Source organism: Aspergillus sclerotioniger (assembly GCF_003184525.1).
Source record: "Aspergillus sclerotioniger CBS 115572 chromosome Unknown BO94scaffold_11, whole genome shotgun sequence".
Classification (NCBI taxonomy): Eukaryota; Fungi; Ascomycota; class Eurotiomycetes; order Eurotiales; family Aspergillaceae; genus Aspergillus; species Aspergillus sclerotioniger.
Genome location: NW_020291001.1, coordinates 450,314 through 464,145, shown reverse-complemented (window position 1 = coordinate 464,145; position 13,832 = coordinate 450,314). Strand labels below are relative to the sequence as shown.

The window sequence follows — 13,832 nt, the reverse complement described above, 5'->3', positions numbered from 1 at the left end:
AGACCGGTCGTTCACGTCGCGGCGTGATAAGATCAACTGGCCAGTCAGTTGGGTCACGTGCCGTTCTGTCATCCGCGTTGCTCGCGTTCCCCGGCCTTTTTGGACCGCAAAGCTCTGTTGCTATCTCGCACTTCTTTGCCTGCACGATGATTTGACCCAACCTTTGATCCAAATCACCGATAAGTCTTTGTCATCTCCCATATTCTCAACTTTACCCCTGGCGCCGTCTTGGACCCGTGCCCGATCCTGTTTTCAGACGCAGCATATTAACACCTGCTGCATCGTGAAGCTCCTCGGGGCACTTTTCTTCGATACCGGTCGCGTGGAGGTATCCTAACGCCTTGAAGCATCATGCAGCTTACCGAGAACGAAGCGACGGAGGTCAAGCAGTGGGTGGTGAGGAAACTGGAGGACATGTAAGGCATATCCGGACCGCGCAAATGCGGATTCTTCTGCGGCGTCCTCTCACCAGCTAACTTTTATTTCTACTAGATCGGATGCCGACTCTGATGTGCTCGCTGATTATGTCTTGGCGCTGATCCGCACCGATGCTCCAGACGAGGAGATCAGGAAAGCTTCGGTGGAAAACCTGGAGGACTTTTTGAGAGAACGTTAGTCGGGCGGAGGCAGTAACATCCGGCGAGAATGCGCGGTTGGCTGACAGGCTTGCCTTGCACATATAGACACGGTTCAGTTCGTTGACGAACTCTTCACAACCTTTGCGCCCAAACCGCAACCGGTCCAAGCCACGCCATATGCGCAGGTTCAGTCCTCGTTGTCCCATGATGGTCCTGCGCCGGGTTCCGCTTCCCAGCAGTCGCAGTCGTTCGCACCCCCGTCCGGTCCCTCGAATGGTCCTTATGGACCGTCGATGGGCGGCATTCCCCAGACGCAGACCGAGCACTCCAACTTTAATCGCAAGCGTAGCTTCCATGAAGGATTCCAAGGGGATCAAGAACGCGACGACGCCCCTCACCAACGCACATATAAGACCCCGCGCCGGGGACGTGGCGGTGCCCGAGGCGATTGGATGGGCAGGGATGGCGGCCGTGCAGGACCGGGTGGTCCAGGGCAATTTCACCCCGGTGCGGCGGGATTCCCGGTTATGCCTCATGGGTTCCCGGGTTTCGACCAGAATGATCCCATGGGGGCGATGATGGCTCTACAGACCATGGGATTTCCCCAGATGCCCGGGATGCCTCCGATGCCTATGCCGCCCGCGGGCGCCGGCCCTGGCCAACAACCGGATAAGTTGCCCAAGAGTTCGGAGCGGTGTCCGTTCTATGAAACCCAGGGGATCTGCTATCTCGGCGCTACCTGTCCGTACCAGCACGATGTCATGCCTGGGATTTCCAAGAACGATGGTAAGAATGATCAGATTCATCGGTTATTGGGGCTTTCGCTAACAATGCGTTTTGCAGAGTACGACCCGAAATCTTCGAATCTCATCACCGACTTCCAACGGCGCACAGACCCGCCTATGCGAGGCAGCGAACGAGGTCGTGGTCGCGGTCGTGGAGGAGACCGTGGCGGTTTCGGAGGCCGTGGACGTCGGTCTGAATTCTCTGCTGCTGGTCCCAACGAGGATACTTCGATTGCGACCATTGTCGTGGAGCAGATTCCCGATGATAAGCTGGATGACGCCAATATCCGGGAATTTTTCTCACAGTATGGTGAAATCGAGGAGATCTCTCTACAGACCCACCGGCGACTGGCCTTGATCACCTACGACAGCCACGCGGCGGCCAAGCGGGCCTGGTCCAGCCCGAAAGTGATATTTGACAACCGGTTTGTCAAGGTCTACTGGCATCGGCCCAAGGGTGACCGGAATGGCGATCAACGGCCTCCCGCCGATGCTATGGACGAGGGTCCAGCCTTCAACCGAGAGGAGTTTGAGAGACAGCAAGAGGAAGCCCAAAGGGCCCACGAGGAAAAGCTGAAGAAACGCAAGGAAACGGAGGAAGCGAAGGCAGCTCTGGAGCGACAGCGCGACGAACTCCTCAAGAAGCAGCAAGAAGAGAAGCTCCGTCTGATGCAGAAGCTCGGCGCAAAAGATACCAGTGACGGCAGCGCCTCCGCCTCCCCTGCGGACGAGGGTCAATCGCAGGACGATGTGAGCGACCAGACCCGAACGCTTCGCGCGCAGTTGGCGGCCCTCGAAGCGGAAGCCAAGAGCCTCGGAATCGATCCCAACGGCTCTGGGGGCTCCCAGTATGCGTACCGTGGCCGCGGACGGGGATTCCCCGGCCGAGGCGGATTCCCTCCTCGTGGACGCGGCTACGACCCGTCCTACCGCGGTGGATACCGGGGACGCGGTGGCATGGCTCGTGGCCGGGGTGGTGTTCTTCGTCTGGACAACCGACCCCGCCGCGTGGCCATTTCGGGGGTGGAATTCAACTCGGAGAAGGATGAGGCCTTGAGACAGTTCCTGATTGTAAGTTTGCCCCATACGGAGTATATAACTGGCTTAACCCTAACCTTTATCACAGGGCGTCGGCGAGTACGAATCTATCGAACCCAATCCCGAGCAACCTGACTCGGTCATCGTGGCTTTCAAGGAACGGTACCTGGCCGAGAAATTCATGTTTGGGGCCCGTGACATCCCATCGGTGGGCCAAGTGCAGCTCAGCTGGGTGGCAAACCCCCCGATCAGTCTTCCTGCTGGGGGACCATCTTCGGGTCCGGGTTCCGATACCAACAAGACCGGGTCGGACGAGGACACGACGATGGACAATGCGGACCAGACCGTTGGACGGAAAGAGGTGCCTCATGATGTGGATTACGATGTGGCAGAGGTGGATGACAGCTGGGGAGTGGAGTAAATAGATACCTCGGGGGGTCGGATATTTGGAGTGTTATGATGGCTGGATAGATCAGAGATTTCCTTTCTTAATTCCTTTTGTGGCAGGCGTCTTGAGTGGCCGGGAAAATTGTTGTTGCATCAGTTTATAGGCAGTTTGTTCGCATTCTCTTCTTCGATGATAGACTGGTATGCTACTTAGATAGCCAGCCAGGTAGGAGTCCTGTACTTTACATACTGTAGTAGATCATGATGGACATATCTAGTGTTCATATCAATCCATCCATCCATCCATTCATATATTTGATTAAACATTACTAAGTACTATGAACAAACAACTCCCACACCCTCCCCTGAATCACCCAACACACCGAATCCACATCCATCAACGCATCCACCACAATCGTATCCCTCGTCGCCTCCTCCACCCCCGGCACCCGAATATCCTCCGTCTTCTCCTCCAAGATCCGCATCTCCAGTTCACGGTTCTCCGCCCCGACCGTCCTCCCCAACAACGTCTCCGGCTCAATCTGCAATACCACGAAGATGACTCCCACGGATTGGGCGCGCATCACGGCCCGGATCGCATCCCGGCTGGGTTTTCGCATCGCCGCGCAGGATATCACGGCGGTTATTTTGCAGTTTGTGCTTGTAGCAGAAGACGAAGATGAGAGTGACCGTGGAGATGTAGATGATACTGGGGGTGAGGGAAGCGGTAATCCAATCCGACTCATCTTCCTCAGCCAGGTTTGCCCGAATACAGAAGACCGATCATAGCCGTGTTTTTCGCGGGCGCGGGCTATGGACCACGCAGCGTTGTAGCAGTATTCGCCTTCGAGGAACGGGCAGTTGAAGGTTTGGGAGAGGGAGGCGGCGATGGTGTCTTTGCCGGTGACGTGGGTGCCGGAGATGATGAGGATGTGGGGGGTCATTTTGGGATTAAGATTAGTGGTTAGTTGTTAGTTGTTAGTTATTGGTGTAGATGGGGTTGGTTCGAGGGGATGATATATGTAGTATGGGGGGAGGTGAGTTATTTGATGCCTAGAGGAGAGAGGGGCTGATAAGTGGTGACCCGGTCAGGTCAGGTCAGGTCAGCGCTATCTGTAATCTGTATAGATGACCGCGTGACTCTGTATGGGTGGGGGGGACTCCTTCGTCGCGGCTAGTCGGGTCTTTTAGTTAGTTCTCCGTCTTCCTTCCTTCATTCATCGATAAGGCATGAAGGAGGGGTAAGTTTGGTTGACTTTCTATGGGGTGTGTTAGGGATGGTTGATTTGTTGGTTTCCATCTCATCAGTACTACTATATATCTGTTCTCATGGTCTCTCCATCCGAGTCAGATCATCTAGGCACTATCCAAGTCAATTCATCAACAGTTGCATCCTATTCATCTGGTTTCTTGGGCCTGAGCTTGTCTGGGTTTTGTGTGTTGATTCAGTGCTGATTATAATCATATCCTGAAGCTGATTTGGTTGGTGTTGATGATTGCTGGTATATTGTGTGTGGGCAGTTCACCGAGGTGAGTTTGCAGCTGATGCTACTTTATTGTTTTATTGTTGTGAATGGATACTAATTGCTGTCAGTGAAGTGACTAGACTTGTCTCTGAACTGAGGTATTCGACTTTGACGAGACCAACAGTCAAGCAATGAAGGGAGACACGAAGGCTTGATACGATACCCTTCCTGTCCGATAAAATAGCAGTCTGACAGGTCTTCTCGCAGACATAGATTCACGTTCACTCAATCAATACTCCCACTCCCTCTAATGATACATGCTCATCTGCCCATGCAGCGGTCTCAGATTACTCCAAGCATCCTGTTCAGGACCATTATAAGTCGACGCCTCCCTGAGCACCAGCGTCCCATTATCCACCAACGGACGCAGCCCTCCCTGCACAAGCCACTGTTTCCCACCCCGGGCTGTCCAAACCACGGCAAGATATCCCCTTCCAGAGCATCAAACTCCCAGATCACCTCAAACCTCCAATAATTGTACTGCGTGCTACCATTGTACTTATTCAGATTACCCGGAGGAATGGACCGCTCTGCGAACGGCACGCCCGCGGGAGCAAGATAGCTGCCATATTCCGACCCGAAGCGGTCCACGTAGCTACCGACCCCGGGGCTACCGGCTTTGGGACAGCCCTTGAAGCCATCATTGGGCGGGTAGAGAACCGTGCTGTTGAAGCCGGTCTGGGTCCAGTTGGCCCAGGTGCAGAGCCAGTCTTTGGGACATTGGCTGTCCAAGGGGACGTAGTCCTCGAACAGCTCGGTCCAGTTACCGGTGGCGTTGAAGTTGACTTGGCCGAGAAGTGCATTGTTGCAGATGCAGTAGTCGCAATATAAACTGGTGTTGTTTGGAGGGATGATGCCGAGACAGGGGTCGGTGCAGGTTGAGGGATAGTCCTTGGTCTGGGTGGGTTAGTTGGATTTGACAGCATGGTATGTTTGAGTAGGTATGTACCTCGATTGCATGGGAGACGGAGCCAAGCAATGGGAGAAGTAGCAGAGCTACCTGGGAAAGGGCTGGAAGCATCATCTTGCTGTCGACCTGAGTTTGAGTGGATTTTGGAGGAGCTGGTCCATACTTCCGACACTTTATATCTTCACTGAGTGTACCCAAGAGCAGCGCGCGGTATGTCTATTCCTATATTATGGCTGGAATGTTAACTTCTACTTGAAAGGACAATGTAGGTAGCCCTATCTGGACTGCGTGCCATCCCTGCAAATTCCGGGGAGAGGGGAATAACAGCCAGAGCATTCCATTGAAGCTCTTCCTCCATAATATCTACTCACAGCCAGCCACTGGAATGCGTCAAGCTGACTATACATGCCACCAGGACTGTGACAGGGGTCAATCAAGCGGAGAATGGTAGCCTTACCCTCCAACCCTACCCTGCGGGGATATCTGAAATATTAGGGTGATCGGCGGAGTACCGGCACATCTCTATGACAAGGGAGTCCCCACCTGTTTCCTTCCATCGTTAAGTATGGATGAGGTAGGACAGGGTAGGACTTTTTCATTCCTAGGTATGAGTTATGAACAGGGCTGGCTGATTATGAAGTACCTTCAGCTTAGCTTCCCCGGATGGGGGTGAATTCTTTTCCAAAAAGTAACATATTCCATTCCTGATAGAGATGAATGCTAATCAGGGATGCGCTCTTTTATACCAGATGAGAAACTACTACCTATCAACCGTTGAAAGAAGGGACAGTTAGGGGAAAGCCCAATGCAAATTGGCATATAAACCGGATGTCAGAGATCCAGGTAAGAGAGAAAGAGAAAATACTTTTCTTTAGTTACCATCACACAATGCCTACCATATAAATCCAGACACAACAGCCGAACCAGTCTAACATAATCTCATACATATACCACTTTTCACCCCATATTAATATGCCCCAATCCTATGCCTCGAACATGACAACCCAGATGAAAACTCAATGAAGTTCCATATCCTGCGGCACCAACTCAACCAAATACCCATCCTACACAAACGTCAGCCTCCATCCTCAACCTCCCTCTTCTATCCCCCAAAACCACCCCCAAAAACAGAAAAAAAGAGCCACTCACCGGATCCGCCACACAAGCAATCCTCCCCCAAATATCCCTAAACCCCTGACTAATCTCCCCGACCCCGCACCTCCTCTCCTCCTCCCACCTACTCAAGGGTACACTCCTCCTCGAAACATCCCCCAACTCCTTCACCACCTTCACCCCCTCCCTCCTCAGCCGTTCCACAGCCTCACCCACATCCGGAACCGTAAACCCCAAATGCCCGAATCCTAGATTCGGCGGCTCGTTACCCGTACATACCCTAAACTTTTCTTCCCCTTCCTCTCCCTCCTGGTCAGTACCTGTTTCCGTACCATGTATATGATAAAACTCCAACAACCCCAGGGTTTTCGTTAGGGTTGGGATATCTGATACGCGGGCCGCCCAAGCGGGGAGGTCAGCGCAGTCGGCAGAGGTAGCCGGGTACCCGAGGTAATAGATGGTGAAGGGGCCGGTGTTCATGGTGAAGACGGTGCGCATGCCCATGAGGTTGATGTAGAAGTGTAATGTGCGGGATGGGTTGCGGGTGCGGAGCATGAAGTGGTTCAGGTGGTAGGAGGTTGTGGGGGAAGTGGGAGGGAGAGGGGGTCGGTGTTGTGGCCGCCGGGGAGGAAGTGGCCTGGTTCGTATTCAGTCATTGTTTCGGTGTGGATGGGGTGGGTGGGTGGTGGTGGTTTATGAAGGGATGGTATCAAGTGTGAAGTGTGAGGTGAAGTTGTATTAGGGAAGTAGTTAGTTATATATCTAGTAGTAGGTTGGTCGATGATGATTCAATGATGATATCTAATATTTGTTTTATATTGAACCGTGGAATTTAAACGCCTTGTATGCAATTGGGCTGAAGATGGATGGATGTAAGATGGACCGCCGGCTAGACTAGATCACAATGAGACTGTCTGGAACGGGACACTCGTAACCGAGGTTCCGCACCCTGTATTAATTCTGCTCATGTAAGCTTAGAATAGGCAGGAACTTATATAAGAAGGTGCGGACATCCCTTAAGGCAAGTAGACTGTCATCTTCCTCGAACCGTCTCCATTTTCGTGCGCTCTGAACTGTCTTGCCGGCTCGAATTCGAAGCGTATTTTATGCCGTCATCGCTGTCACTGTCCATTTGATCCAACATCAGGTCGATCGCATCCCCGGCCTGCGCTTCTAGACCCAGGTCCTGACCATGGGATCCACGTACACCCCGATCGCGGTAACTGCTGGCATGTGAGTCCTGACTTGGTGGCACCCGGACGTCGGATCCTATTGAGTCAATGCTCCGGAGGACGTTCTGGTGTCGTTGAGAATGTTGCGAGCTGGAATGATACCCCGAGTGCCCCGGACTAGACATGAAGAGCAGCGTTTCTATAGCATCTTGCTCCATGGCGCTACTCCGAGCATGGCTTCCCGCATCGTTATAGGGAGCCGTCGGCGATGGGCGGAGGGGAGGAGTCCCTGGGACAAGGACTTTCTCCGAGTGTGTGACTGGTCTGGATACACCAAACTCTTGTTGAGAACGATGTCTGCGATGCAAGGACGAAATCGGTTCGTTGGGGTTCGGACGTCGGCGTCGACTGCTACCTCCACTTCCGATAATATCCGCCGGCGGTGCGAGTTTTGGGCGGCTCTGATAAGATGAGGGGTGAGACCTCGACGGGTCAAGGTGCAAAGAGGGTGGTGATGCATCGACCGACTGAGTCACTGGAGACAACAGCGAACTGCATGGAGTGTAGAAGTTAAACGATGCGGGCGGATCCGGCGCAGACATGGTGGTCCCAGGTGAGCTATTCTCTAAACGTCGGGCTTCGATTTCGTCCAGGGCGGGCAATATCCCTATCTTCACCAGGGACTCAGTGCTAGGTGACAAGTGACCCTGTACACCATGAGTCCGCCGACTTTTCTCAATCTTAGCCGCAGCATACGACAAGCGAGTGCGGAGATGAACAGACAACTATCCTAGTCAGCATCTATGCTTCAACCCAAGGGATGCAATTACCGCTGCGATGCGGCTCTCACGCGATAGCGAGCCGATGCTTCGGGATCGGCGCCGGTCGATGCCGTCTACGCCTGAACGGGCCGTATCGGTAAGGGGTTTGGCACCCCCGGCAGTCTTTTGTGCTACATGATGGTCGGGACTTAGTACTATTCCAGATGAGTGGTTCTGTTGATTATTAGACGTCACTTCGGGCATGACCTGCTGCCCAGTCGACTTCATACTCATTTGTGAAGGTTCCGGCGAAAGCTGAGTCTGGGATGTGGATCGCGTATTCGAATGGTATAAATGTTCTTGCGAAACAGGAGCCAGCCCCGTGGACAAGGGAGAGCGCGAGGATTGTCTATCATGAGCAGTCGCCTGAGCTGGCAGAGGCTCTGTCCTGGATACCGCCAATGGTGGCGATACGCCAGCAAAACTGCTGGTATCTAACGTGTCATAATTTCTGTTGTGACCCGAACGGCTGTGGGTGGCTTCTGCAGCATCCCGAGATTCAATCTGCAGCGAGGTCTGCACGTGTTGGCGTCCATCTAATCGCGACGATCCACTCATACTGATCGTGTAAGCAGCGGGAGCCTGACACTGCACGACTCAACGGATTCAATAAGCTCTCGGGTGTGGCGTTAGCGCATTCCTCCGATGCCAACAGATTCAGAGGATAAGAGTAAACACACGGCCTCAGGCCTGTGTAGGCCGGTGTTCGAGCAGCAGAAAATGATCAGCGCCCGGTTTCAAGAGTCGTTGGCGCGAGAATGTCCAAGCGCAGCTGTCAAGTGTCAAGGCACACCCCCAAGCGAGATATCTGAAACGTTGCTGCAAGGAGAGCGACCAGGAATCTACACGCGCAAGGCGTGACTAGCAGGACTGCGGCAGGTCTGGTCTCCGCAGTCAATCCGATGCCTGATGGATCGACCTGAGGGACGCGAGGAAAAGGTCAGGGGAAATGCCATAGGAAGGCAGGTCGCCTACATGGAGATGAATTGGCTGGCGAGAATGTTCTCTGCGCTGATTTGCGCAGAAACAGGGAGTCAACACAGGTTGAATTCTCCTCGTCGGCCGTCACCCGGAGGACCTTCAGGAGTCGAGACGCCGACGCGTTCGCGGCGCGGTCACGTGGGATACCTGCCCGAAGTTGATGCCTCAAACTTCAGGCAGTAAGGCAATCAGGAAGCCAGGCACTCAGGCAGAACACCATAGAACAACATATCACCAACAATCTATTCCTGGTATAGAGCATCAATACATCCAATCAAAGAAGTAGTAGCAATCCAACAACATCTCAGGTAAGATTCAACGCCATCCACCATGCAACATGTAGATAGATACACATCGACATTATTCACAGTAACTTTTAACAACCGGTATAGATCCAAAAACCATGTCGTTGCACGCAGCGTCGCCTCACCTGCGCTTCTTCCCTCCACCCCCTTCACTTTCCGTATTCTTGCGCTTCTTACCTTCTCGCCGCCAGTATTCATCGCGCTCACGCTTCTCCCGCTCGGCCTTCTTCTCCAGACCTTCCGCAACCTTCGCCCGGTACACCTTGCGTCGCTCCTCCTGCTTCGCCGCCCGCTTGGCCTGCTTCTCGTTGCGCATGGTATTGAGCTTCTGCATGAGATCCCGCGCCTTCTTCTCCTCTCCGCCCAGAACCACAGCGCGCTTCTGCATATAGGTCTTGTCCCTCCGACCCTTCATCTTCGTGATCTGCGACTTGAACGGCAGCTCGGCGGCCAGCTGTCGGGGCACGCGGAGAGGGTTGAAGTGACGTTCGGGCCGCTCGATGGCATGGTAGGCCGAATTCTTGTTCATGGGCGTGGCGATACCCTTCTCGCGACGGACTTCGCCGGTCAGACGCATGGCCTTCCAGCCGCTGTCGCCGGAGCCTTCTTCTTCCATGTCCAGGAGGTTGGTCACGGGGTTGTAGAAGCGGTGGGGCTTGATGGGGTACCATGCGCGCAGGAAGACGATGTCGCTCATGAGGATCTTGTCTTCGAAAGTGGCTCGGAAGTAGCCTTCGGGTTTGCTGAGGGCTCGTTTGATTTGACCTCGGATACCGGAGACGGTTCGGATCGAGGCGCCTTCGAACTTGGCGATTTCCAGAGACGAGTTGAACATGTCTTTGATGAAGGCGGTGTTCTTGAAGATCTTGTATGGTACACCGGTGAGCTTGAGTTTCTTGACGATCTCGGTGTGTTCGTCCACGTTTAGGACTACGCCTGTGGCGGCGATGCGGAATCCAGGGGCCTTGTTGGAGAAGGATTGCATGGCGCAGAAACCGGTGTTGGGGGCAACGAGAGGCCCGTAGAAGGTGGCGAAGCAGTGCATGTGCTCGGGGGTGTATTTGAGCATGCGGTTACGGGTTCGACTGTCCGAGGTGCTGTACATGGGCACGGACTGGAAGCGGCGCCAGCCGAGGGAGAAGATGAGGGGGTCGTTGCTCTTCAGAATCTTCTTGTGCCAGCGGTGTCTTTTGATGCGGATCTGCACGTATCCGAAGCGGTCTTCGGTCGGGGCCAGTCCACCGACGATGACAGGGAATCGGGGGTTGAATTTGGTGGCAAATTCGCAAGGCACGTTCTCGAGCACGATACGAGCATAAGTTCCGGCCTTGAAGCCTTCGGCCCGAGCCCTCGAGGCCGGGTCGAGCATATCAAACTCGGCACGGTTGATGTCGATCTGCTTCTGCATCTTGGCCTTTTGGAAATCGTACCAGTCGTCTTCGCCAAATTCCTCGTCTCCTCCACCGCCGGCCTGTCGTGAGTTGTCCTTTGAATTGGCAAATCCTTCACGGTCTTCTTCCTCGAAGCGCAGTTTCAGCTCCTCTTTCTTTTTCGCATTGCGTTCTCGCTCTGCGTCTAGATCAACGGGGCCTTCGTCTGCGGCTTCTTCGTCTCCGCCGTCTTCCTCTTCAGAGAAACCGTCAAAGCCTTCGCCTGTCTCGAGATCTTCAAACTCTCCATCTCCCTCGTCATCCTCGTCAAAGGCGTCATCGACATCCGAGTCGTCATCATTATCACCAGACAGTTTGGCACTGATGAAGCGGGTGCGCAGAGACTCGATCATGTCGGCGTCTTGCCACTTCTCCTCCAGTTTGGCGTAGTCGAATTCGGGGACAGCGCGGTATTCGGTTGCTTCTTCCTCTTCCACGTTTGTCTTCCTGAAGAATGCGTCGTCATCCTCGGCCTCTTCATCTTCGTCATCCTCGGCTTCCTCCTTACCGCTCCATCGGCGTATGACGTCCGCAGGTGTGAGGGAGTCATCGTAAAGCATGCGGGACAAGTCGGCGACACGGAATTTAGGGCGTTTCGAATGGAGGGCCTTGGCGGTGGCCAGCATGTTATCCTTCCAACGGACCTCACCATTATCTCCCTCTTCATCGTCATCGTCTTCCTCTTCGTCGCTTTCCAGGAGCTGGTCCTCTACCGAGGAGATGGAACCAAGATCCGAGTCACTATCGGCAAAAGCAACGTCATCCTCTTTCTGGCTAACATTGCCATTTTGTCGTTCCTTGAACCTGGCCTCGAAATCTGGCGGTGCGGAGACATCGACTTCTTCCTCATTGTCGCTGATGTCATCCTCATCCTGATCCACGTCCTCTTCCTCACCCTCTTCACTCTCGAAACCTTCATCATCGTCGGATGCATCCTGGTTTCCCTCCTCTCCCTCTAGGAATCGCACGTTTCTCTTGTGTTTTCTTCCAACGGCTTCGTCTTGGTCATCTGCCTTGGCGATGGCTTCACCACCACGGAACAGACGGACACCACTATCCGCCTCACCCAGAAGTTTGCGCTCTCCCTGGAGACCAACGACCAGCTGCTCTCCTAGTCCACGATCCTCATTGTCGGAGTCATCCTCGCCACGGTCGAAGTTCGAGGTCTTCACATCGATGTAAACCGCGTCCTTGTCAACCAAGACACCACCAACGTCGGACATGGGCGCGAAAAGCAGCTTCTGCTTCTCTCCCAGTCTGCGCTTGGGCTTGCCGGAGGTCTTAGCTAGCTGCTGATCCATATAAGGCGTCGGGCATGGATCCGGGAGAGACTCAATGCCAGAGACGGTCAAATCACCCACACCCGGAACATGAACTCGCGCACCAGTAGCGGGGAAGTTGGTTCCTCGCAGGTATCCGTAGAGGGCTATCGTCCGATCGCACTTGGGGTTCTCTTCGATCTGAGTAGGCGGCGTGATATCCAGGAACCGATCTGCCAGGGCGTAGGGGTGGGAGTTGCGCCAAATGAGGGGTCTAGGGTTCTTCATGACGGACAGAAAGCGAGACAAGTTGTGCACTTCACGGTCCGGATAGCGGCCGTTGACGACACCAGAGAGGTAGAAAAGCTTCGCACCATTGTACAACTCGCTCCAGAAACGATGCTTTAGGCGCTTCTTGGCGGCCTGCAAGTGACTCTGCTTCTTGAAAAGGTCCAAGTGGGTCAGGATACCGAAAACATTTCCGGGCATACCGTGGGATCCCAGGACATTCAAAAACTCCATAGTTTCCATCTCAAAGCCATAGTTTCCGTCGATCATCAGGAGCACGATATCCGCGATCTTGGCCACATCGACCATGCTGGCGAGGGAGTCGGAGGGGGATTCCAGGAAAGTGAGTCGGCGACGTTTCGAGGTGACAACCGTCAACGGTCCCTTGGGGGTACTGAGGGTCTGTTTCGTGTAGCGACGGATCAAAGATTTGATAAGGGTCGTTTTTCCAACCTAGGACATCCAAGCGTCAGAACATCGCCCCAAACAGCGCATCATTTGTCCAGTATACTCACACCAGGCGGTCCAACGATAGCTACCACAAGAGGCGGGGCCTCCTCGGGCAGGCGATCAACCAAAGGCACATGAAGTCTCTTCTCTTTAATCTATGCGGCAAATGAACGTCAGTCACCGTTGCGGCGGGTTTCACGAGGGAATTGGCGCATACATCATGAGATCTGGCGCCAGCTTTGTTGGATTTTCCAGGGTTCGAGAACGCAAAAGCCTTCGGGTTGGGACCTGGGTAGCAAGTCTTCTGTCAGTAGGAAATCTCGTGAAAGCGACGGTTCAATGTCGAACAACTAGTACATACCGTCGAACTTCTTCTTCTCCTTCGTGGGGCGATGCGCCCTGTTCGCTTGCTGCTCCATCCTGGGAAAGACGAGGTCTGCAGACCTCTCTAGAATACTCCCCCGGCTGGTCAGAAAAACACTTTAGCAAAAAGTCGGGCAATCGGCGAGCTGCTTCCTCTGGCCAGTAGCTCGGCCCAAAATTATTATTTCCATTTTCTTTCTCGGAGCACCTTTTTCCGAGCCGAGATCTTCCCGCCGGAGAAAACGGAGGCAAAGGCGGAACAACATTCTGCCTCAGGCAGACATTCCTATTGGTAATGGGATATTCTCGTTATCGGTTATCGCCCGGCCCGGTCGACCACGATAAGGGCTCAACCCCTCCATATCGGCCCGGGTTGGCGTCGTCGCGATGGCCATCAGAGCCCGCAAACTGACCTCAAAGCGGGGC

At 54.0% G+C, this 13,832-nt stretch overlaps 7 protein-coding genes across 7 annotated transcripts; 2 read left to right on the top strand and 5 right to left on the bottom strand.

The window, feature by feature from the left end:
• The first annotated feature begins 82 nt into the window (after window positions 1-82).
• Window positions 83-3,093, top strand: BO94DRAFT_514903 (CCCH zinc finger and RRM domain protein). Its single transcript, XM_025609901.1, has 5 exons — window positions 83-416; window positions 493-611; window positions 684-1,364; window positions 1,422-2,434; window positions 2,490-3,093. The coding sequence occupies exons 1-5, from the start codon at window positions 352-354 to the stop codon at window positions 2,820-2,822; spliced, it is 2,211 nt and encodes a 736-aa protein (XP_025468413.1). The 5' UTR covers window positions 83-351; the 3' UTR covers window positions 2,823-3,093.
• On the bottom strand, window positions 3,068-3,867 carry BO94DRAFT_534275 (uncharacterized protein). Its single transcript, XM_025611503.1, has one exon. It carries the CDS (start codon window positions 3,730-3,732, stop codon window positions 3,118-3,120), a length of 615 nt encoding a protein of 204 aa, XP_025468412.1. The 5' UTR covers window positions 3,733-3,867; the 3' UTR covers window positions 3,068-3,117.
• Window positions 3,868-3,999: 132 nt separating this feature from the next.
• On the top strand, window positions 4,000-4,444 carry BO94DRAFT_38174 (uncharacterized protein). Its single transcript, XM_025607270.1, has 2 exons — window positions 4,000-4,318; window positions 4,383-4,444. Exon 1 carries the CDS (start codon window positions 4,066-4,068, stop codon window positions 4,258-4,260), a length of 195 nt encoding a protein of 64 aa, XP_025468411.1. The 5' UTR covers window positions 4,000-4,065; the 3' UTR covers window positions 4,261-4,318; window positions 4,383-4,444.
• Window positions 4,445-4,596: 152 nt separating this feature from the next.
• On the bottom strand, window positions 4,597-5,202 carry BO94DRAFT_463798 (TNT domain-containing protein; the record flags this gene model as incomplete). The annotated part of the gene is made up of 1 exon (XM_025608037.1): window positions 4,597-5,202. A coding segment is annotated over one exon (606 nt), but the record flags the coding sequence as incomplete, so codon positions are not given.
• Window positions 5,203-6,240: 1,038 nt separating this feature from the next.
• Window positions 6,241-6,892, bottom strand: BO94DRAFT_555850 (putative lactoylglutathione lyase (Glo1); the record flags this gene model as incomplete). Its single annotated transcript, XM_025613827.1, has 2 exons — window positions 6,241-6,288; window positions 6,374-6,892. The coding sequence occupies 2 exons, from the start codon at window positions 6,890-6,892 to the stop codon at window positions 6,241-6,243; spliced, it is 567 nt and encodes a 188-aa protein (XP_025468409.1).
• A 239-nt stretch (window positions 6,893-7,131) lies between these two features.
• BO94DRAFT_38252 (uncharacterized protein) lies at window positions 7,132-8,453 on the bottom strand. The gene is made up of 2 exons (XM_025607275.1): window positions 8,293-8,453; window positions 7,132-8,216 (listed from the first exon to the last, which is right to left on the bottom strand). Exons 1-2 carry the CDS (start codon window positions 8,308-8,310, stop codon window positions 7,371-7,373), a joined length of 864 nt encoding a protein of 287 aa, XP_025468408.1. The 5' UTR covers window positions 8,311-8,453; the 3' UTR covers window positions 7,132-7,370.
• A 1,092-nt stretch (window positions 8,454-9,545) lies between these two features.
• BO94DRAFT_534272 (GTPase BMS1) lies at window positions 9,546-13,552 on the bottom strand. Its single transcript, XM_025611502.1, has 4 exons — window positions 13,405-13,552; window positions 13,261-13,331; window positions 13,109-13,198; window positions 9,546-13,046 (listed from the first exon to the last, which is right to left on the bottom strand). Exons 1-4 carry the CDS (start codon window positions 13,460-13,462, stop codon window positions 9,738-9,740), a joined length of 3,528 nt encoding a protein of 1,175 aa, XP_025468407.1. The 5' UTR covers window positions 13,463-13,552; the 3' UTR covers window positions 9,546-9,737.
• Window positions 13,553-13,832: the final 280 nt, after the last annotated feature.

What these genes read in the sequence shown, in the direction of transcription:
- BO94DRAFT_534272 (XM_025611502.1), bottom strand. Translation starts at nt 13,462, where the DNA reads ATGGAGCAGCAAGCGAACAGGGCGCATCGCCCCACGAAGGAGAAGAAG. An exon ending in CTGGCGCCAGATCTCATGAT is followed by an intron (nt 13,199 to 13,260) that starts GTATGCGCCAAT and finishes TTTGCCGCATAG; the next exon opens with ATTAAAGAGAAGAGACTTCA. An exon ending in CTATCGTTGGACCGCCTGGT is followed by an intron (nt 13,047 to 13,108) that starts GTGAGTATACTG and finishes TGGATGTCCTAG; the next exon opens with GTTGGAAAAACGACCCTTAT.
- BO94DRAFT_38174 (XM_025607270.1), top strand. Translation starts at nt 4,066, where the DNA reads ATGGTTGATTTGTTGGTTTCCATCTCATCAGTACTACTATATATCTGT.
- BO94DRAFT_514903 (XM_025609901.1), top strand. Translation starts at nt 352, where the DNA reads ATGCAGCTTACCGAGAACGAAGCGACGGAGGTCAAGCAGTGGGTGGTG. An exon ending in GTGAGGAAACTGGAGGACAT is followed by an intron (nt 417 to 492) that starts GTAAGGCATATC and finishes TATTTCTACTAG; the next exon opens with ATCGGATGCCGACTCTGATG. An exon ending in CCTTGAGACAGTTCCTGATT is followed by an intron (nt 2,435 to 2,489) that starts GTAAGTTTGCCC and finishes CCTTTATCACAG; the next exon opens with GGCGTCGGCGAGTACGAATC.
- BO94DRAFT_534275 (XM_025611503.1), bottom strand. Translation starts at nt 3,732, where the DNA reads ATGACCCCCCACATCCTCATCATCTCCGGCACCCACGTCACCGGCAAA.